The sequence below is a fragment of the Elephas maximus genome, chromosome 15, assembly GCF_024166365.1.
Source record: "Elephas maximus indicus isolate mEleMax1 chromosome 15, mEleMax1 primary haplotype, whole genome shotgun sequence".
Classification (NCBI taxonomy): Eukaryota; Metazoa; Chordata; class Mammalia; order Proboscidea; family Elephantidae; genus Elephas; species Elephas maximus.
Window position 1 is genome coordinate 68,304,801 of NC_064833.1, and position 23,780 is coordinate 68,328,580.

At 36.0% G+C, this 23,780-nt stretch overlaps 1 protein-coding gene across 11 annotated transcripts in view; it reads left to right on the plus strand.

The window, feature by feature from the left end:
* Nucleotides 1–23,780, plus strand: part of STAU2 (staufen double-stranded RNA binding protein 2) — a 364,940-nt gene that overhangs the window by 32,026 nt on the left and 309,134 nt on the right. For 3 of the 11 annotated variants that reach the window (XM_049853677.1, XM_049853676.1, XM_049853682.1), the window contains one exon: nt 11,248–11,378. The exons of 4 other annotated variants lie outside the window; for them this stretch is intronic. In XM_049853677.1, coding sequence (XP_049709634.1) covers nt 11,265–11,378 — 114 coding nt within the window. In that variant the 5' untranslated portion in view covers nt 11,248–11,264. Of the gene's footprint in view, nt 1–11,232; nt 11,379–22,267; nt 22,381–23,780 lie in introns of those variants that run through there. 4 more of the 11 variants (XM_049853678.1, XM_049853687.1, XM_049853685.1 and 1 more) reach the window with 4 other exon arrangements.

A 23,780-nucleotide genomic window follows, 5' to 3' on the forward strand; every position in this document is an offset into this window, starting at 1 on the left:
TAATAAATACATTCTTTTCACAGAATATTAAAGAAGTGTATCCATTTAGTATAATAAAATCAACTTATTCTCACAGGGTATTTCAACCTAGAGTATTTTTATTTAGAAAACTATGAAAAAAAAGTAATGTTGATAAAACCATGTCACTCTTTTCATATTTGGTGCTAGTTTGCTTTTACAAATAATTGTAATCAGGATAATAATGGATTCTTAATCTTACTTAATAGTATCTTGCATCATCGATTCAATCCATACAATCACCCAGTGAGATAAAACAAGTATTATCTCTATTTTACTGTTGAGGAAAGTGAGACTTAACTTTTTCAAGGTCTCATAGACGTGAATAAGTGGCAGAGGTAACCCCAAAGAGGCTCGTGACCCACATATAGTAGTTGCTCTCTCAAAATGGCAAAGTCTTAGCTTATGAAACTTACTACCATTAATTTTTGTTTACTTCTAAAGTAGGCACCTGTGATTCCAGCCACAAAATTGACTTAAGTATTACAGAATATCTTCAGTGAGGATGTTCTTAGATCTCTAGATATGATTTACAAAATAGATTAACAAATAAACAGATACATTATACTTATGTAACATTACATATATCTTTTTTACATTGTTAACTTTTATAAAAACATATATGTTTATGTATCTTGATTTTTATAGATCAGTTCATTTCATAATTTTGTATTTTATCAAAAATTTGGATTGATTTTCAAATTATTGCTCTATCACTGAGCTCTGTCAAGTAGTAAGGTTCCCGATTAAATAGAGGAGCGGGTATTTAACATAAAGTTTTAATCATTTTACAAATTAAAAAAACTAATGCTACAACTGATTACTTTTTAATTTATCAACTTTAAACACTTTGATTTAGTTGTAAAACTTTTATCAAAGTGGAATCTGCAGGTATTTTATATACCTTTCAAACAAGAGTTTCGGTCACACATTAAAATGTTGGGTGCAACCCCACTCCCTTCCCACAAGCCCCTTTTGTGCCAGCATGGCTAGAGAGCTACTGGTGTACCAGCCTGCTGCTGCCCTGGGTCTGCCATGCCCCCACTCACCAGCACATATCATGCTGCTATTTTTTTCTTCCTTTATTTTATTTCTCCCTCCCACTTAGCCCAGTCTGTCACCTCTGCTCCCTTCCCACTGGCCCTGGATCCACACCACCCCCATCCACTGGCCCCCACTGCACTGCCGTTTCTTTTTCTTCGTATTCTTTCTCCCTCCCATCTAGCCCCATATACCACCTCTCCCCCTTTCTTCCAGCCCCCACTGTGCCATCATGGCTAGAGAGCCACTGGCCAGCGACTACCCTGGGTTCATCTAGCTCCCATCCACCACCTTACGCCGTGCTGCAATTTTTTTTTCTTTCTTTCCCATTCCTACCTAGCCCTTAAGCCACTTCCCCTTCCTACCGGCCCTGGGTTTGCCTTGTCCCCACTAGCTGGCCTCTGCCATGCAGCCATTTCTTCCTTTCTTTCTGTTCTTCCCCCCACCTAGCCCCATACATCATCTCCCCCCCTTCCCACTGGCCCCCAGTACCGCCCGACCCCCCAGCCATTGGCTACCCTTTTTCTTTTCTTTTTTTTTCCTCTTTTTTATTTCTCCCACCTAGCCCTGTATACCACTATCCCTTTCCTATCAGCCCTGCCATGTCACTGTGGCTAGAGCATCCCCAGCACTCGGGCCTGCCACTGCGTTATGCCTGCACTGCCACCTCTCCTGCCACCTGACCAGCTGCTGAACAGTATGAAGTGAGCCTGTACCACTCGCTCCCTGACGCCCCTTCCTGTCTGTTGAGGAACTGTGCATGCTCCCACAACACTAGATCAACTTCAGGAGGCAGATAGCACCTGCCCAGCCCACCTTCAGCCATGCCACCAAACTAGTGTACAGCAAAGTGAGCTCCCCCTGCTGCTGTCCTGCCTACCTGGACAAGGTGGTGAGAGCTGTTGCACCCACAGACCAGCAAGTGGCAAAGCATACCTGGCCTACCCGCCCTAACAAAACAAAAAAGCAGGATGAAATAAATGAACATAAAATCAATAAATAAGGAAAATAATACCTTCATGTCTTGAAGATAGCAGACAATATTAAAACATATAAAAAAGCAGGACAAGATGGTTCCAGCAAGTAACCAAAATAAAGAATCAGGTAAGCTTCTGGTAAAAGAAAAGTCAGTGGAACTACCTGATGTGGAATTCAAAACACTAATATTTAGGGGTCTCCAGGAGATTAGGAAAGATCTCAAGGAAAACAGACAAAACCAAGGGGAAAATAGACAAAATCATGGAAAACTTAGACAAAACCAATGAAAACATAGACAAAACCAATGAAAACATAGCTAAAATCAAGAAAACACAAAGCAATAGAAAAATTCAGGAAAGTAATATAAGAGCAAAATGTTAAAATGAACAATTAGAAATCATACAAAAACAGCAACTAGAAATCCAAAAGATGAACAACAGAATTTCAGAAATAGACAACTCAATAGGGGGTTTTAGGAGCAAATTTGAAAGAATGGAAGACAGAATCAATGAAATTGAAGACAAATTCATGGGTGCCACTTTGAGGAAAAATTGAAAAAAAGAAAATCTTAAGAGTTATGTGGTGCACAATAAAGAGCAAAAATTTGTGCATGATCAGAGTTCCAGAATGGGGAGAAAATGAAAATGGAGAAAAGATTGTTGAAGATTTGCTTGCAGAAAACTTTCTAAATATCATAAAAGACAAAAAGATGACCATTCAGGAAGCTCAACAAATCCCATATGGGATAGACCCCAAAAGAAGGTCACCAAGACATATCACAATCATGCTGGCCAAAACCAAAGGCAAAGTAAGAATCATGAGAGCAGCTCTAGTAAAAAAGTCAGTTACAAAGGGGGAAACAAGACTAAACTCTGATTACTTGGCAGAAACTATGCAGATAAGAAGGAATTGGGATGACAAATATAAAACCTTGAAAGAAAGAAAGAAAAAAAAAACTGCTAGCCAAGAACAATATATCCTGCAAAACCCTCTCAAGTATGATGGTGAAATTAGGACATTTCCAGATAAACAGAAATTAAGGGAATTTGCAAAAACCCTATAAAACTTACAAGAAATATTAAAGGATGTCCTTCGGTTAGAGAACAAACATCAGAAACCAACAGGAGTCTAGGGCACAGGACTGCATCATCCAGATAACCAACCTAGGTAAAGAACTCTCAGTAATAAAAGAAACTAAAAGACTTAAACAGGGAAACAGAGATGTTAATCTGTAAAAGATGACGATGTCAGAGCAATAAAAGGGGGAATAAACGGGATAAATGTAGAACTTTCAAATGGAGAAGAAATCAAGACAATATCAAGTAATAGAACACTGTTTCAAACATAGAAAGATGAGGGTAAATTTCAAGGTAACCACAGAGAAAGTTAACAGATCTCATCAGAAGAAAAACATACTCAGTAAAGACAAAATCTGTAATACTGAAAGAAAAGAAGAGAAAATCCACAAACAAAAGGAACCCAGCACAGGAAAGTAAGAAGAACAGAAAACGTCTGCACCCACAATAAATAAATAAATAAAACCCAACATGACAGCAATAAATTCATACCTGTCAATAATCACACTGAATATAAATGGCTTAAATGTGCCTGTAAAGAGACAGAGTGGCAGAATGGATAAAGAAACATGACCCATCAATATGCTATCTACAAGAGGCACACCTTAGACAGAAAGACATAAATATATAAAAATCAAAGGATGGAAAAAATATATTCAATAAACAGTAACCAAAAAAGGGTAAAAGCGGCAATGCTGATCTCAGATAAAATAGAATTTAAGGCAAAATCAACCATAAAAGACAAGGAAGGACATTATATAATGATTAAAAGGACTGTCCACCAAGAGGACATAACCTTAATAACTATCTACACACCCAGCATCAGGGCTCCAAAATACATAAACCAAACTCTAACAGCACTGAAAAGAAAAATAGTTCTACAATAGTAGTAGGAAATACCAACACACCACTCTCGATAAAAGACAGAACATCTAGAAGGAAACTCAAGAAAGATACAGAAGAGCTATCTAAAGGCCAAAATCAACCAGCTTGACCTCATGGTCATATATAGAATACTCCATCCAACAGCAGCGAAGTATATATTCTTTTCCAGTGCACATGGAACATTCTCCAGAATAGACCACGTTTTAGGCTACAAAGCAATGTTCGGTGAAACCCAAAACAAAATAATACAAAGCATTCCCCTGATCACAATGCCATGAAAGTAGAAATAAGTAACAGAATGAACAAGGAGAAAAACTAAATACTTGGAAACTGATTAAGACCTTGCTTATGAAGAACTGGGTAACAGAAGAAATCAAAGAGGGAATCAAAAAATTCCTAGAACCAAATGAGAATGAGAATACATCATACCAAAACCTTTGGGACAGAGCAAATGCAGTGCTCAGAGGTCAGTTTATAACAATAAATGTACACATCAAAAAACAAGCACTGGCAAAAATCAAAACATTTGCTCTACAACTTGAACAAATAGAGAATATCAAAAGAAGCCTACAGGCACCAGAAGAAAAGAAATAATAAATTAGCACAGAAATAAATGAAATAGAGAATAGAGAAACAGTAGAGAGAATCAGCAAAACCAAAAGTTGGTTATTTGAAAAGATCAACAAAATCGACAAACCAGTGGCCAAACAGACAAAAGAAAAGCACAAGAGGAAGCAAATAATCCAAATAAGAAATTTGGTGGAGGACATTGCAGCAGATACAACTGAAATAAAAAGGATTATAACAGAATACTGTTAAAAATTTTACTCCAAGCAATATGAGAACCTGGAAGTAATGAACAAATTTCAAAAAACAGAGTACCTACCTAAACTAACACAAACTGAGGTAGAAAATCTGAGCAGACCCATAACAAGAGAAGAGATTGAAGAGGTAATAGAAAAAAGTCCTAACAAAAAAAGCCTTGGCCTGGACAGCTTCACTGGAGAATTCTACCAAACGTGCAGAGGAAAGCTCACACCAGTACTACTCAAACTATCTCAGAGCATAGAAAATGAAGGAATCCTGAATTCATTCTGTGAAGCTAGCATAACCCTGATACCAAAGCCAGGCAAAGACACCATGAAAACAAAGTTTCAGACCAATATCTCTCATGAATATAGATGCAAAAATTCTCAATAAAACCCTAGCCAATAGAATTCAGCAGCTAGCCAGTAAACTTCAGCATCATATCAAGAAATAATATACCACGACCAAGTGAGATTCATACCAGTTATGCAAGGATGGTTTAACAGTAGAAAATAAAAAATCACGTGGTCATCTCAATTGATGCACGAAAGGCGTTTGATAAAGTTCAACACCCATTCCTGATAAAAACTCGCAATAAAATAGGTATATAGAAGGGAAATTCCTCAACATAATAAAGGGCATCGATACAAAACCAACAGACAAGTCATTCTCGTTGGAGAGAGGCTGAAAGCATTCTCCCTGAGAATGAGAACCAGGCAAGGATGGCTTTTATCACCACTCCTAGAGCGGTAAGGCAAGAGGAGGAAATAAAGGGCTTCCAGATTGGTAAGGAAGAAGTAAAACTATCCCTATTTACAGATGATATGATCCTATACATAGAGAACCCCGAAGATTCCATGAAAACTACTGGAACTAATAGGAAGATTCAGCAGGGTACAAGATCAACATACAAAAATCAGGTGGGTTCCTATATACCAACAAAGAGAACTTTGAAAAGGAAATCAGGAGACCATTTCCATTTATAATAGCCCCTAAAAAGATAAAATACTTAGGAATAAATCTAACCAGGAACATAAAAGACTTACACAACGAAAATTACAAAACACTAAGAAACCAAAAGAGACCTACATAAATGGAAAGACATACCGTACTCATGGATTCAGGAAAACTAAACATTGTGAAAATGTCAATTCTACCCAAAGCAGTGTACAGATATAATGCAATTCTGATCCAAATACTAACAGTATTCTCTGAAAATGTGGGAAGAGGCCCTGGATAAGCAAAGTGTGATTGTAGAAAAAGAACAGTAGGAGCCCTCACACTACCTGATCTCAGAACCTACTATAGAGCCACGGTAGTCAAAACAGCCTGGTACTGGTACAATGACAGACACACAGACCAATGGAACATAATTGAGAGCACAGATGTAAATCAGTCCACCTATGGTTAGCTGATAGTTGACGAAGGACCAAAGTCTGTTAAATGGGGAAAAAGACAGTCTTTTTAACAAATGGTGTTGGCAAAACAGGAAATCTGTCTTTAAAAAAAATGAAACAGGACCCACTCCTCACACCATAATACAAAAACTACTCTAAATGGATCAAAGACCTAAGTGTAAAACTTAAAGATCATTGAAGAAAAAGTAGGGACAGCACTAATGGCCCTAATCATGACATAAATAGAATACAAACTGTAACTAACAATACACAAGCACCAGAAGATAAACTGGTAACTGGAAGCTCCTAAAAATCAAACACTTAGGCTTGTCAAAAGACTTAACCAAAAAAGTAAAAAGAAAACCTACAGACTGGGAAAAATTTTCGCTACAACATATCCAACGTGGGTCTGACCTCTAAAATCTATAGAACATTTCAACACCTCAGTAACAAAAAGACAAATAAGCTGATTAAAAAATGGGCTAAGGATATGAACAGACACTTCATCAAAGAAAACATTCAGTGTGCCCACAGACACATGAGGAAATGTTCATGATTGTTGTCCATCAGAAAAATGGGAATCAAAACTACAGTGAGATACCATCTCACCCAAACATTACTGGCATTAATAATAATAAAAAAAAATGTTGGAGAGGTTGTGGGGAGATTGGAACTCTTATGCACTGATGGGAATGTAAAATGGTACAACTACTATGGAAAATGATATGTTACCTCCTTAAAAAGCTAGAAATAGAAGTACCATATGATCCAGCAATCCCACTCTGAGGAATATATCCTAGAGATATAAGAGCTGTCACACAAACAGACATATGCACCCATGTTCATTGCATCATTATTCGCAATAGCAAAAAGATGGAAACAACGTAAGTGCTCATCAACAGATGAATGGATAAACAAATTATGGTGCATACATACAATGGAATATTACACAGCAATAAAGAACAACGATGAATCTGTGAACCATCTCACAACATAGATGCATCTGGAGGGCATTGTGCTGAGTGAAATAAGTCAATCACAAAAGAACAAATATTGTATGAGACCACCATTATAGAAACCCAAGAAAATGTTTACACATAGAAAGAAACAATCTTTGATGGTTATGAGGGAGAGGAGGGATGTGGAGGTAAAATCACTAACTAGATAGTAGACAAGTGTTAACTTTAAAGAAGGTAAAGACAGCACACAATATAGGGGAAATCAGCACAGCCTGACCAAGACAAAGTCATAGTAGCTTCCTAGACACATCCAAACACCTTGAGGGACAGAGTTACTGAGGTTGAGGGCTCAGGGAACATCTAAGTCAATTGGCATAACATAATTCGTAAAGAAAATGTTGTACATCCTACTTTGGTGAGTAGTGTCTGGGGTCTTAAAAGCTTTCAAGTGCCATCTAAGTTACATCTATTGGTCCTATCCCATCCAGAGCAAAGGAGAATGAAGAAAACCAAAGACGCAAGGAAAATATTAGTCCTAAGGCCTAATGGACCACCTGAACCACAGCCTCCACCAGCTTCCACCAGCCTGAGCCCAGAAGAACTAGGTCGTGCCAGGTTACCACCACTGATAGCTCTGACAGGGATCACAGGAGAGGGCCCTGGATAGAGCGGGAGAAAAATGTAGAAAAAAATTGAAATTTTCACAGAAAAAGACCAGACTTACTGGTCTTGACACAGTGGAGGAACCCCCAAGACAATGGCTCCCGGACACCCTGCTAACATAGGACTGAAGCTGTTCCCGAAGTCCACCTTTCAGCTGAAGATTACGCGCCCTCCTGTTGATTCCAACTCATAGAAACCCTATAGGACAGGGTAGAACTGCCCTGTGGGCTTTCCAGGGAGTGGCTAGTGGATTCAGACTGCCATTGTTTTGGTTAGCAGCCGAGCTCTTTAACCACTACGCCACCAAGTGGGGAATGTGCTTAGTTCAGTCAAGTATATGAGATCAAATGGACAACACCTGTCCAAATGCCATGAGGAGAAGGCAGGAAGTGACAGGACAACTGCAGGAATAGACATGCGGAATCCAGAGTGTAAAGGCAAAGGGAGAGAGTGCTTGACACATTTGTGGGGATTGCAATCAATGTCACAGAACAACTTGTATATAAACTTTTGAGTGAGAAACTAATTTGCGCTGTAGACTTTCACCTGAAGCACGATAAAATAAAGAAGTTTTATGGTATTTATGTTACTTTTATGAAGCAGAGCGTCAAAATTAATGGAATATGAGGTTAATGCCATATTACTAGCACTTTCTTTAAATGATTTAGATCTTATTTTCTTAGCAAGTAGTTCACATAGCTATAAAATTACAATTTTAAGTACATTTTAATATATTTTAATCATTTGCTATTAAAATTTTTCATACTATGAAATTTTCACATTATACCTCCTTGTTCTCCTAATATTTTTTCCTTTAGAACAGATGATATGCAGCATTACTGAGTTAGGAAAATTGCACAATAGCAGTATAAGCAGCAGCTATTCCATTGTGATGCACTTATTGGGTGATTTTTACCAGACTTTAATATTATTTTTAACTTATTTTTACTCTGGTTTTGCTTTTTATGTTCAAGCAGACGTGCTATGTGTTGCACTTGAGTATTTCAAGAAGCTAAACTGATTGTATAGCCTCAGGTCACGCTTCATGTTTTACATGACTATTGAATTTTTGAATTGAATGGAACAATTTATAAAATGTTTATTTGAGTGATACACAATGGAATAAAGAAAAAGGCAGGCTTCTTCAAATGTCTCTGAAATTACTTTGTTTTTTTTGTGTTGTCCCCCAAAATAATAATTACTAGTTTTTGGGGGTTGGGGAGCTTCCAAGCCACTGGGTGTGGTTTAATTGTAGAATCAACTTCCAGCTGTATTGATCCTAGAGTTGGTTGCTTAGATTCTGATTCTTTTTACCTCTCACAAGGTATTTATGTAGTTTTCTCACAAAATAGTTCCCTAATTATAATGATCATGATGAAGTCATTGTACCAAATTATTGGGCCTGTCAAGAGTACTAAAATTCAGAAGATAATGATTTTCTACGTTAAACCTTGTCATAGAAAGTTTGTAGATGAGTTTCCAAAAGCCAGGTTTTTCCATTGCTTTGTGTATTCTACGTACATTGTGACTATAGTTTAACTGAGCAGGAAGTAATTTACTTGCGTATTTTTTGCTTAGATTAAGAAAAAAACTTATTTTTTTGGCACTCATTTATGGGAGAGAAAAGAAACAGTAAAAAACATTTAAAAATTGTACGTGAGATGAAGGGAAAATATAACAATCTAGCGTAATTTAACAATTAAAATATTCTGAAGCCATAATAATACCTTATATTTGCTGGTATAGTTTAGAAAACTGCCATGCACTGTTAACCATTAAATATTCACCTCACAACAACTCTCTGAATTAAGTAGGATTGATTCATTACTTTCTTTTTTTAAAGATACAGAATAAGAAGCTTAGTAAGTTTAAGTAAAAATCATTAAGACCTTGCAGGTTAGAGAACGCTTTCTTAAACAAGGCACAAAAATCACAAAACCTAGAAGAAAGGGTTGATAAATAATACATTACATAAAATAACCAAAAAAGGGAAAGAAGCAGTTCACAGAAGAGGTCAAATAACGTATCAGAAGATAACCGTCTTGTTTTAATGCAAGTTAGACAATGGTGGAATACCATTTTTCAGCCATCATGCTAATAAAAATTAAAGTATCTGACCATGCTGCATGTTTTCAAGGATGAGGGAAATGGGGAGCCTCATGCTGCCAGGTGAAGGTAGTTTGGTGCAATTATTTTGAGAGCCTTTTGGCAGCGTGTTCTCGCTTGTAAGAGTAAAGAATTGCAAACGATATGTATGTCCATCATTAGGGGAGTAGATAAACTGTGGTTCAGTGTTGTGATAGAGATTATCACAGCTAAAAGTAATGAACTAGGTGGATATAAGATCTCAAAAAAAGTTGTGAAAATGATGTGTTCATTGTAATACTATTTGTGTGAATACAAAACCACATATAAAAAAGTGTTCACAGTTATACATATATGCATTCTGAATTCATAAAGGGATAATAAAAAAAATAAAAAGTGATAGTTTATGAAAAAGATAAAGGGAACTTAAATGTAATACTACTTTTCTAAGCAAAGCAGTCATGGGAAGTGTTAACAATTTTCAGTTCTGGGTGGTAGGTACATGGGCATTTGTTAAATTACTGTTTCTACTTCTCAGTTTCAGAATTTCGTTAAAAAACCAAAAAGGAAAAGGAAGCTTAATTTGCTTTAAAAAACAAAACAAAAACAAAAACCCCGTTACTATCGAGTCAGTTCTGACTCATAGCAACCCTATAGAACAGAGTAGAACTGTCCCATAGTGTTTCCAAGGAGTAGGTAGTAGATTTGAACTGCTGACCTTTTGGTTAGCAGCCGAGCTCTTAACCACCACTGTGCCACCAGAGCTCCTTAATTTGCAGTTTGCTTAGGGTTACCAAAAATAGTAATTGGAAGAGCTATGACTTACACTTTAGGATTTGACTTCCCAAGTCTAGAGCTTTTTCTACTAACATGCTGCCTCAAAATGCAAAGGAAGAAAAAAAGAAGATCAAATGATAAAAAAGGCAGACAAAATTTTATAGTAAGAAGAATCAGGAAAATTATGTGTTTATGCTAAAAATTTTTGAGTGGACAGGAAACTTTACAGGATAAATTAGACATTGTAATCTTAGGTTATTTAAAACTCTTTAAGCATGCTGTTATGTATATTTTATATTTATTATTTATACACATATATGGTATATATATCAAGCTAGGTACTTAGGAAAAAAGTAACCTTAATGTATTATTTTATATGTGATATATATTTCTGCTTCATGTAGTAGGAGATATTATATGATTTAGTATTTTTACACAACATTCATGAAAATTATTTAATCCAAATGTGCAATGTGACTTCACTCTGAAAAGTCAAAACTAGTTTTTCTCCATTTTGTAAAGTCATTCTTCACAAAAATTTTACAGCTTTTTTATTTGCAGCTTCTCTCCAAGATAAAATGGCTAACCCCAAAGAGAAAACTCCAATGTGTCTGGTAAATGAGTTAGCCCGTTTCAATAGAGTCCAACCTCAGTATAAACTTCTGAATGAAAGAGGGCCTGCTCATTCGAAGGTAAGGTTTTGAAGAGAGGTGGTGAGACATACTTATCAAACTCTATCAGCTTTATAATTTCAGGTTTTAATTGTGCTTTATTTCTGGGAAGAGGGGGAATAGTGGATGGCCTGAAGGCTTCTAGTTCTGTAGTAATAATATTTTGAAGTCTGTAATGTTCTTCACAAAATCTTAACAAAACCACATGGGATATGGATTTTTAATTTCCATTTTATAAATTAAGAAACTCAAACACAGAAAAGTTAGGTGACTTACCTATGGTCACATAGTTGGTAAGTGCCAGGGTGAGCACTTGAATATGTGTGCTTTGACTCCCAAGTACAGTGCTCTTTCGGTTAAATCACAGCTGCTAAAAGTAAAAATGGGGACAGAGTAAAAATACAGCTGTCTTTACATAGTGAGACATTCTTTTCCAAAGTGATGTTAAATTCCAAGATGTGTTATTTATGAAAGTTGACTATATCATTGTTGTTATTACCCATACATTCACATACAATATTGCTCTTTTTAATGGAAAAGCAATTCATATTCATATATAGCCATACACATATGTTACATATGTACATGTTGCAAGGCAGCCTACAACTAGTACATCGTATAGTTTGATTCATCTGCTTGAAAAATCTCCGTTATGCATAATTTTCCTTGGCAAATTTTTAGTATTGAAAGTTAGAGGTTACGCTGATGATCATAAATTTTTGTAGATAGATCTGTGGAAGTTATTAATTCTCTGTTGTTATTGTTGTTAGGTGCTGTCGATTTGGTTCCGCCTCATAGTGACCTTTTATATAACAGAATGAAACATTGCCTGGTCCTGCACTGTCATCACAATTGTTGCTGTTTGATTCTCTGAGGGTTGGTTAATCCAGATTAATCCTTCTTCATAAAGCAATTGGTTTTTGGGTTATATTATTGTTTATTGCCACCTCCTTCTAAGGAAAAGAAGATGAACCTAAGATCAGTCAATTTTGTTCTCTTTTAGAAGCTTTTATGAAGGATTTATGGGCAATACTTTGATTTGTTGATGGTATTGCTTGTTTTTGCATTAGCAGAGAAAATGATGGGGCTGTTGTCTACCTGTCCAGCCATTTATTCTGACTTTTCATACCTACTCTTGTCCTTAATCATTTTGAACTGTTTGCATTTCTCCGAATTTTTCGTGTTCTTGTCACATCTGTCTGCCTTTGCCTATGTGGTAGTGTTTTGTCTGCCTTGAAGGTCCTTTTGTCCTTATTCATTTTTGAATACTCACCTCACATATCACACCTTCCAAAATTCTGTGAAACCTCTGATCCTTCCACTGGGACTCCAGCAGGACCTTTCTCAGTTTTAGTCCTCACCAAGTTGTAGAACAAAGATATATGTTGGTCATTATTCTTGTGCTAGACTGAGCTTACTTAAGGTGTATATTTTGCTCTCCTGTACTTTCTGGTTCCTCTAGCATATGTCCTCCCTTCTTCTCACTGCGAATTCCAGGTATTCTTCCTGGATATAATCCTCCATCTTTGTATTTCATGTCATCAGACTGTTCACCCACGTCTCATCTTGGTCATCGAGGGACCCCTGGGTGATTCCACCGTGTTTTTCATGGCTTACTTTCACTCTTTCCAACACTCCTGTTAATTTATGGTGATTTTTTTTTTTTTGCCTAAATAGGTGATTGCTCCAACATTCAGTTACTTGACTCTCTCCAATTATCTTGCCCTTGACTCCCCTTTAGCCACTCGGTACTGTGATCCTATTCTTGACCTTATCATTACTAATAACTATGAGACTCTCCATAATTTTAATTTTAAGCATCCCTCTTACACTTATCTCCTAATATTCTGGTTCATTCCCTCTAATGGTTTGATTTCAGCAATCCTTCCACACCACTGGAATTTAAAACCCATTGATTAGATTTCTCATGTCCCTCAGTTCTCACATAGTCCCTTACCCAGATTAAATTCCACATGCATGTGAATTCTTGCATGTTCCCTCAGTTCTCTTGCCCCCTTTTGGCTAGAAATACTTGCTCGACAGAATTCCAACCCCAAATCCAAACTCTACCTTCCCTTCTGAATTATGAATGAACTGCCTGTAGAGGACAACTCCTCTGTTTGTGTACTAGACCTTTCATCTATTCAAGGACATTCCTCTAGCCTAGCTCTGCCTCCCTTGCCTGTTTTCTCCCTTTCCCTACCCCATTTTTCTTACCCTTCCTTTTTTTTTCTTCCCTACCTTCCCTATATCTTCAGTTTCTCCCCCAATGGATCATTCTGATTAACATACAAATATGTTACTATTTTCCCATCTTAAAAAAAAAATTCTTGATCCTACTCCCTATTCCAGTTATTACCTCATTTCTCCTCTCTTCTTCACCACAAAGCTTCTTAAAAGAGTTGTTCATACTACTGTTTCCAGTTCTTATCCCATTTTCTCTCCATTCAGGCTTTTGCTCCCACTACTCCATCAAAACTTGCCTGATGAAGGCCACCAGTGACCTGGTGTTAAATACAACGGTTGGTTGTCAATCCTCATATTACTTGGTCTATCAGTGGCATTTGATATAGTGCATCGATACTCCTTCTTGCTGAAATGTTTTTTTCATTTGGCTTCCAAGACACTGTGCTCTCTGGTTTTTCAATTATTTCACTAACCACAATTTATAAGTGTCCTTTGATGGATTTTTCTTATCTCAAGATGTTTTGATGTTGGAGTGCCCCAGTGCTCAGACCTTGTACCTCTTTTCCTCACCTTCTTGACTTCTTCCCTTGGTGATCACATAGCTTTAAATAACATCTGCATGCTGATACTCTTGTATTTATGTCTCCAGCTCAGAGCTCTCCGCTATATTCTAGCATTGTATATCTATGGTACTGTTAGTTCTTGCATTAGCAGAGAAAGTGGTGTGGCCATCGTCTACCTGTCCAGCCATTTATCCTGACTCTTTCATACCCACTCTTGCCCTTAATCATGTTGAACTGTTTGCACTCTTCTGAGTATTTTGTATTCTTTTCACATCCTGCTAATCATCTCTCCTTAGATGTCTAATTAAAAAAAAAAAACAACAAACCCTTTGCTGTCAAATTGATTCTGACGCATAGTGACCTTATAGGACAGAGTAGAGCTGCCCCATAGAGTTTCCAAGGAGCAGCTGGTGGATTCAAACTGCTGACCTTTTGGTTAGCAGCCGAGCTCTTAACCACTATGCCACCAGGGCTCCATTTAGCCTATAACTCACGCTTTTTTTAAGGGTGAAGACTAATTTGCATATTTTTGAATGAGAATAATGAGTATAAGTAAGATCTTATTCCTTAATTATGGCTATTAATACATTGTGTGCTAAGGCTGGATCCTTTTACAAAAAACAAAAGTAATTTTCATTCATATGTGTCTACCAGTGGCTTTAAGTGAGGCATAAATGTATTTTAATGAAATAAATGATTATTTCTGTCAAGAAAAGCTTGAACCTAGTCACAACTCATTAATTTTTTTTTTTGCACATTAACCAGTTAGATGGCCAGTATAGTTACAGGCGGTCCCTGAATTGTGAATGAGATCAGATCCTAAGTCGTTAAGTGAGTTTTGTAGGTAAGTTGGAACAGGTACATATAGTTCTTTTTTAGCGTCAGTTAGTCAACTCTTTTTCTTAGATATAGTATATATTTTACCTTCCTATGTTTTTTTTTTTATGTTTATAAAACACTTAAGAAACACTTCCAAATCATGTAATGTTTTCATGAGTGTCACAGAGTAGCGCATGCATTCGTTATTATGAACCATTGTAATTAACTCAAGTTTTTAATATAATAGGCTTTATGGCAGTCCATTCTTAAGTACCGGTTGACTGTAAGTCAGACATTTGTAAGCTGCGCACTGCCTGTATCTCTCTCTCTCTATGTGTGTGTTTGTGTACATATGTGATTTGCCATGTAATTGGTTATTGTCCCAAGAAAATACGTATGTACATATATAAATGCCTACAGCAGTGATCCTCAACCTTGATGGTTTATGCAGATCACCAGGAGAGTGTTAAGAAATACTTATTCTCAGTTTTACCCCTAGAAATTCTAATTTAATTTGCCGGGGTTGAGGCCCAGGCATTAGAATGTTTTTAAAACTCTCAAATGACTCAAATGTGCAGCCAGAGGTGAGAAATACTAGTGTAGAGATTTAGTGTTTTGAGCAAGGTGTGGAATTGTCTTCTTATGCAGACTTCTTGGTGGGAAATAATGACCTACCTTATGTGTGCATGCTTTTCTTTTTCCTCCATAAAGTTTCACAGAATCTGAACAACTTACGGCAACTTTTTATTTTTTTTTATTTTATCGTGGTGAAATATATATAACAGAAATATTGTCGTTTTAACCATTTTTTAAGTGTGTAATTTAGTAACGTTAATTACATTTACTATGTTGTGCAACTGTCACTACTGTCTGTTTCCAAATGTTTCTCATCACCCAAAACAGAAACCCAGCACCCCTTAAGCAGTAACTCCCCATTTCTTTGCCCCCTGCCAGCCCTTGGTAACCACTAGTCTTTATATATGCATTTGGCTATTCTAGATAGTTCATATAAGTGAGATCATACAATGTTTATCCTTTTGTATCTGACTTATTTCACTTAGCGTATTTTCAGGGTTCATTCATGTTGTAGCAGATATCAGAACTTCATTTCTCTTTATGGCTGAATAATATTCCATTGTATGTATGTACAACATTTTGTGTATCCCTTCATCTGTTGATGGACATTTGGGTTTCCACCATTTGGCTATTGTGAATAGTGCTGCAGTGATCAGTGGTGTCCAAGTATGTTTGAGTTCCTGCTTTTAATGCTTTTGGATATATACCTAGAGTAGAATTGCTAGATCATGTAATAACTCTATGTTTAACTTTTTGAGGAGCCCCCAAACTGTTGGTGCCATTTTGTCTTCTCACCAGCAGTGCATGAAGGTTCCAGTTTCTTCATGTCTTTGTCAGCACTTGTTATTTTCAGTTTTTCTGATAATAGCCACCCTAATGGATATGAAGTGGCATCTCATTGTGGTTTTGATTTCCATTTCTCTAATGGTTAATGGTGTTGAGCATCATGTGCTTATTGGCTAATTGTATATCTTCTTTGGAGAAATGTCTGTTCATATCCTTTGCCCACTTTTTACTTGGGTTGTTTTTCCTTTTGTTGTTGAGTTGTAGGAGTTCTTTATATATTCTGGATATTAAATCCTTATCTGACACATAGCTCCCAGATATTTTCTTCTAGTCTGTAGGTTGTCTTGTCACTTCATTGTTACAGTCCTTGATGTACAAGTTTTTAATTTTGATGCAGTTCAGTTCATCTGCTTTGTCCTTTGCTGTTTGTGCTTCTGGTGTCATATCTAAAAATCCGTTGTCAAAAACAAGGTCTCAATAAACCCTGTGTTTTATGGGCTTAGTTCTTTTATTTAGGTAATAGGTCTATTTTGAGTAAATTTTCATATGAGGTGTGAGATATGGGTCCAACTTCATTATTTTGCATGTGGAGATCCGGGTATCCCAGCACCAATTACTATAGAGATTATTCTTTCTTCATTGAATGGACTGGGCACCCTTGTTAAAAGAGTTGACCAAAGGATGTATGGATTTATTTCAGAGCTCTCAGTTCTATTCATTTAGTCTATATATGTATGCTTAAAGTAGTATCAGATTGTTTCGATTACTGTAGCTTTATAGTAGGTTTTAAAATTGGGAAGTGTGGGTCTTCCTACTTGTTGTTCTTCAAGATTGTTTTGGCCTTTTGGGATCCCTTGTAACTCCGTATGAGTTTGAGGATTGGCTTTTCCATTTCTACAAAAAAAAGAATTTTGATAGGGATTATGTTGAATCAGTAGATCACTTTGGGGTACTATTAACATCTTAACAATATTAAGTCTTCTAATCCGTGACTACAGGATTCTTTCATTTATTTTGGTCTTTAATTTCTTTCAGTTTTCAGTGTACAAGTCTTTCATCTCCCTTGTTAAATTTATTCCTAGGTTATTTTATTCCCTAGATGCTATTATAATGGAATTGTTCTCTTAATTTCCCTTCCAGCTTGTTGAAACACAGTGATTTTCGTGTGTTTATCTAGTACCCTGCAGTGTTGCTTTAATTCATTTATTATGGCAACTTTTGAAATATGACCATAAGTAAAAAATAATTTTTATACTGTTTGCCTTGTCATCTTTGGTTTTTCTTCTTACTCTTCAATTGAACTCTGAAATAATTTAGTATACCTTATATTAATGTGGAGTCCTGGTGGCACAGTGGTTAAGAGCTGCTGACCAAAAAGTCAGCAGTTCAAATCCACCAGCTGCACCTTGGAAACCCTATGAGACAGTTCTCCTCTGTCCTGTAGGGTCTCTGTGAGTTGGAGTCAACCTGATGGCAATGGGTATATTAATGTGAGTTGTTACAATATCGCTGTACCTCCTAGGCAGCTATATACAGTTATTTATTTTTTCTATGGATTTCCTGTTTGTTTTTATTTTCTCAAATCTAAAAAAAAGGCTGTTACAATTCAGAGTATAAGGAAGAGAGCTAGGAATGTCATAAAATAACGTCTTCTCCTAATCCTTAATTTTGTTAAGTTGTTAATATGCATAACTGTTATGGATTGAATTGTGTCCCCCAAAAACGTGTGTAAACTTGGCTAGGCCATGATTCCCAGTATTGTGTGATTGTTCTTCATTTTGTGATCTGATGTGATTATCCTGTGTGTTATAAATCCTAACCTCTGTGATGTTAATTAAGCAGGATTAAAGGTAGTTATGTTAATGAGGCAGACTCAATCTACAGGATTAGGCTATATTTTGAGTCAATTTCTTTTGAGATATAAAAGAGAAGCCAGCAGAGTGGCAAGGGACTTCATACCACCAGGAAACAAGAGCTGGGAGGGAGCGCGCCCTTCAAACCTGGGGTCCCTCTGCTGACAAACTCCTAGACTAGGGGAAGATTGATGACAAGAACCTTCCCTCAGAACTGACACAGAGAGAAAGCATTCCCTTGGAGCCGGTGCGCTGAACTTGGACTTCAGGCCTCCTCAACTGTGAGAGAATAAATTTCTGTTTGTTAAAGCCATCCCCTGTGGTATTTCTATTACAGCAGCACTAGATAACTAAGACAATGACTAAATTTTAAGAAATGTTAAGAAAGCTGCACGAGGTTTGGAACTTGGAAAAGGTTTCTTTGGAGTGCATGTCCTTGAGAGAGGCAGCACCCCCCAGTGGCCTTGAAGCCAAGTAATCTTTCTTGCTTTTCTTTTTTTCCTGAATCCTGGCTAGGCTTGTCACGTTTGATCTTTGCCCTACATTGCCCAGCTCGTGTGGCCTTGAGCAACTAATCTCAGTTTTTTCATCTGTAAAATGAAGAACACAATACCTGTTCTAATGTGGTATAATGGAGTAACTATTCGTAAATTTTTAAGAGTTATGTTAATGTTGCTAGTTCCCAAATAAATATATCATTGCTTGTTAGTAGTAGTAGTATATAGAATTCTTAAAAAGGCTTCGGTAAAATACCTATTGAGTATTTACTATGTGACAGGTGCTATTCCGACTAGAAATATGTTTAAAAAAAAAAAAGCATATCCTACCCGTAGGAGCTCAGTCTCATGACATGCATTATGAAGCCCACCAACTTCTCAAGATTTTTATTTTAAGTTATTATGAAAACTTTCAAACATTCCCAAAAATAGAACTTCAATGATAAGCAGTATTTTTCCATTATGGATTTATTATCCCCTCCTCCCTGGAATATTTTAAAGGATTGTGTTGGTTCACCTTTTAAGTGCTTTGATGCGCATCTCTAATTCATAAGGACCTTAAAAAAAAAAAAAAAGACCTACCTTCCATGCCATTATCACACCTAATGAATTAATAATCCTTTTTTTCAGTTGTTGCAAAAAATATTTATAACACATTTGCCAATTTAACATTTTTCACATGTACAGTTTAGTGACATCAATTACATTAATCATGTTGTGTGTGAATTAATAATTCTTCCAAAAAAATGAAACCCGTTTCCGTCAGGTTGATTCCAACTCATATTGACCCTATAGGATAGGGTTGAACTGCCTGTCGGGGTTTCCAAGTAGCACCTGGTAGACTTGAACTGTGTTGGCCTTTTGGTTAGCAGCAGAGCTCTTAACCACTGTACCACCAGGGCTCCTAATAATTCCTATTATGATCCAATACCTGTACATATTCATCCCTGGGATTTTAAATAGAATTGCCTTGAATCTATAGATCAATTGGGGGAAAATTAACATCTTAATAAAATTCAGTTTCTCAACTCATGTACAGGTTATATCTCTCATTTGTGTAGGTATTCTTTTATTTCTGTGAGCAATATTCTGTGGTTTTTCAGAGGATAGGTATTTTACATCTTTTAGGTTTACCCTTAAGCATCTCATATTTTTGATGCTATTATATATGAAATTGTATTTTAGATTTCAATTTTTGATTGCTTTTATTCTTCACTGGCATATAAAATACAGTTGATTTTTTGTATATTGACCCAGTGTCCTGCAACCTTGCTAAACTCACTCATTAGTTCTAATAACTATTTTGTAGATTCTGTTGAGTATCATCTGGTTTAAATGTTCCTTTCCAATTTGGATGTCTTTTATTTATTTTCTGATTACACTGGCCAGAATCTCCAGTACAGTGTTGAATAGAAGTTGTGGGAGCAGACATCTGTGTTCCTGATCTTAAGAGGAAAGCATCCAGTTTTTCACCATTAATGATGATATTACCATTTGTAGATGCCCTTTATCAGGTCGAGGAGGTTCTTTCTAGTTTGATGAGAGTTTTTAACATGAGTAAGTGTTGACTTCTGTTGTACGCTTCTGCATTCATTGAAATGATCATATGGTTTTTCTTTTTTATCTCTTGATATGGTGAATTACATTGATCGACTCTCAAATGTAGAACTATCCTTTGCATTCCTGGAATAAGACATTTGGTTAAAACGTGTTAATTCCTTTTCTGTATTGTTGGATTCTATTCCTTAAAATTTTGTTAAGGACTTCTATGTCTATCTTTATGAGAGATATTTATGTGTAGTTTTTCTCCCTCCCCAGTGATATCTTAGTCAGTTTTTGGTATTAGGATAATGCTGGCTTCATAGAGTAAGTGGGAAAGCATTCCCTCTTCTTAAGTAGAATTGATACTGTTTCTTCCCTAAATATTTGATAGGATTCCTTGAAGCCATCTGGGCCTAGAGTTTTATTTGTGGGAGGGTTTTTAACTACAAATTCAATTTCTTTAATGTACATACGCTATTTAGGTTTTCTGTTTCCTCCTGGGTGAGCTTTGGTAATTTGTATCTTTCAAGGGTATTTAAGTTGTTGAGTTTATTGGTATAAAGTTATTCAAAATATCCTCTTATTTTTAATATCTGTAGACTCTATGGTGATGTCACCTCCCTCATTCTTGATAATGGTAACTTTTATTTTTTCTGATCAATCTGGCTAGAGGTTTATCAGAGAACAGCTTTTGGTTTCATTGATGTTTTTCCACTTTATTGTTTATTTCATTGCTGTCTGCTTTGATTTTTATTACTTTGGGGTTAACTTCTTAAGATGGAAGCTAAAGTCATTTATTTGAGACCTTTTCTTATGCAGGCATTTAGTGCTATAAATTTCCTCTTGAATACTATTTTAGTGGCATCTACTAATATGTTGTGTTTTCATTTTCATTCAATTTAAAATACTTTCTAATTTCTCTTTTGAGTTCTTCTTTTATCCATGGATTATTTAGAATTATGTTATTTTCTGTTACCGGCTTTTGATTTAATCTTTGTGGTCACAGATTTGTATGATTTAAATCTTTTGAATTTATTCAGACTTGTTTTATGGCCCAGAATATGGTTTCTTTTGGTAAATGTTCCATGTAAATTTGAGAATAAGTGTATGTTTTGCTCTTCTTGGGTGGAGTGTTCCAAAAAGTGTCGATCAGATTAAGTTGGTTGATACTGTTGTTCAAGTCTCCTATCTCTGATGTTCTGCCTATGTATTATATCAAGTATTGAGAGAAGAATATTGAAATCTATGACTTTAGTTGTGGATTTTTCTATTTATCTTTGTAGTTCTATCAATTTTTGCTTTGTATATTTTGAAACTGCCATTAGATGTATAAATGTTTAGGATTATGTCTTTTTGATGAATTGACCCCATTGCCCTTATGAAATGACCCTTTTTATCATTGGTAATGTTTTTTGCTCTGAAATCTCCTTTGTCTAACATTAATATAGCCATTCCAGCTTTCCTTAGATTGATGTTAGCATATACTCTCATGTCACGTACACTTTTCCATCCTGTTACTTTTAACCAAGATATTATCTTTATATTTGAAGTGAATTTCTTATAAGCAGCATATAGTTGTCTTGATTTTTTTTTATGCAATTTGACATCTCTGCTTTTCAAATACCATTCTATTTTAATTTTCACAACCATCCTGTGTATTCTTGTTAGCCCCATTTCACTCTTCAGCTGAGAAAACTGAGAGAAAGAATAAGTAACTTCCCTGGTGCTTAAATAGTAAATGGTGGGGCCACAGCTTAAACAGCCACTGCAGAATTCCTGCTTAGAATTTCTAAACTTTTTTTTATTGCAGTGGGATTCATAAAAGAAATTTTTAGAAAAGTAGATGATTGACTTGAAGACCTTTGTTTTTTTTTAAAGAATGTTAACGTCGGTAAGAAGGATGGTCTGAATGGGAAAGGTTTGATGTTAAGGGAATTAATTACTCAGGATGGTTTTGTGGTAGTTGAGGGGAGAGATACTGATGTTTTTCACTAAAACAATGGCGAAGAGTATAAAGAGGGCAGGCCACATCTGAAAAACATTCCTGATACTGAATTAATAGTTTGATAATTGGATGCAGGAGAGAATGGAGAGAGAAATGGAGGAGACAAGGAAGATCACACCAAGATTTCTGGCCTATGAGACATGGAAAATGGTGCCATCTGGATAATTAAAAGGCAAGAAAAATTAGAGGCAGGAGGTAAATGAAATATTCTGTGTGTAAGGACTTTAGACTAAGGTGGTAACAATAGAAATAAACCAAACCAAAACAAACAAAACCACTGCCCTCAAGTTGATTCTGACTCGTAGCAACCCTGTAGGACAGAGTAGAACTGCCCTGTAGGGTTTCCAAGGCTGTAACTCTTTATGGAAGCAGACAGCCAAATCTTTCTCCCAAGGAGTGGCTGGCGGGTTCTAGCCGCTGACCTTTTGGTTAGCAGCTAGCACTTAACTGCTGTGCCACCAGTGCTCCAGTAGAAATAGGAAGGGAACAATTTTGAGATGTTAAGTAAGACTTAGGAAGGCAAGGATAAACAAAGAAGCCATTGAGGTTTTGAGCCTGAATTATTGGGAGAATAATGGACTGAACATTCTGGAGTATGAACTGATTTGGGGGGGAATGGAGGGGATGATGTTTTATTTAACTTTATACCTCATGAATTTGTGGAAATACTCAGTAGACACTTTGATTGACGTGATTGGTATTTAGGAGAGTTCAGGCCCAGGAACTATGGAGACTAAGTGTAATGTGCTTTCGTGGTGTCGTATTAGGATCTGAATCTTAATATCTAATATTCCCGTGGGTACTCCTGTGTTCTAACATGTAAAATTTATATGATGTAAAACCTTAAACTTTCTCATCTTTGTGGTACAGTTCTTTGTAAAATACCACAATTTGGAAAAAAAAAGGAGTCATTGAAAAATCATTTAAAATCAGGTAAATATATTAAAGATACGCCTTAGGTATATAATTTTTAAACTGAATCATGATGATAGAAAATTTAATCACTTTTAACATCTATGTATATATTTTAAATTTCAAATGATTGCAGTTTTTTTCTGTTTTTAAAAATTAGAAACTTATAGGAAAAATTGAAAGAGTGATACAACAGATACTTGTATGGTATTCAAATTCACTAATTAATATATTTGTCAAATTTCCTTTATCACTCTTTGTATATAGACATAGTTTTTTTCTTGAACAATTTCAAAGCAAAGTGCAGATGTTATGACACTGTACCCTTAAATGTTTACATAACTGTCTCTTAAGACCAAAGATATTCTTCTACATGACCACAATATTATCATCACTTAAGAAATTTAGCCTTGATAGTAATGGTTTAATAATATTTAATATATAGTCTGTAGTCAAATTTTTTCAATTGTCCCCAAAATGTCCTTTATAGTGTTTTTTTTCTTCTTAATACAAATCCAATCAAGGATCATGCATTGCATTTGGTTATCATGTCTTTTTCATGTCTCTTTTATTTCCTTTAATTTATAACCCCCCCTTCTTCTTTTGCTTTGGAAACACTGGTGACATAGTGGTTAAGAACTACTACAGTGGCTAACCAAAAGGTCGGCAGTTAGAATCTGCCA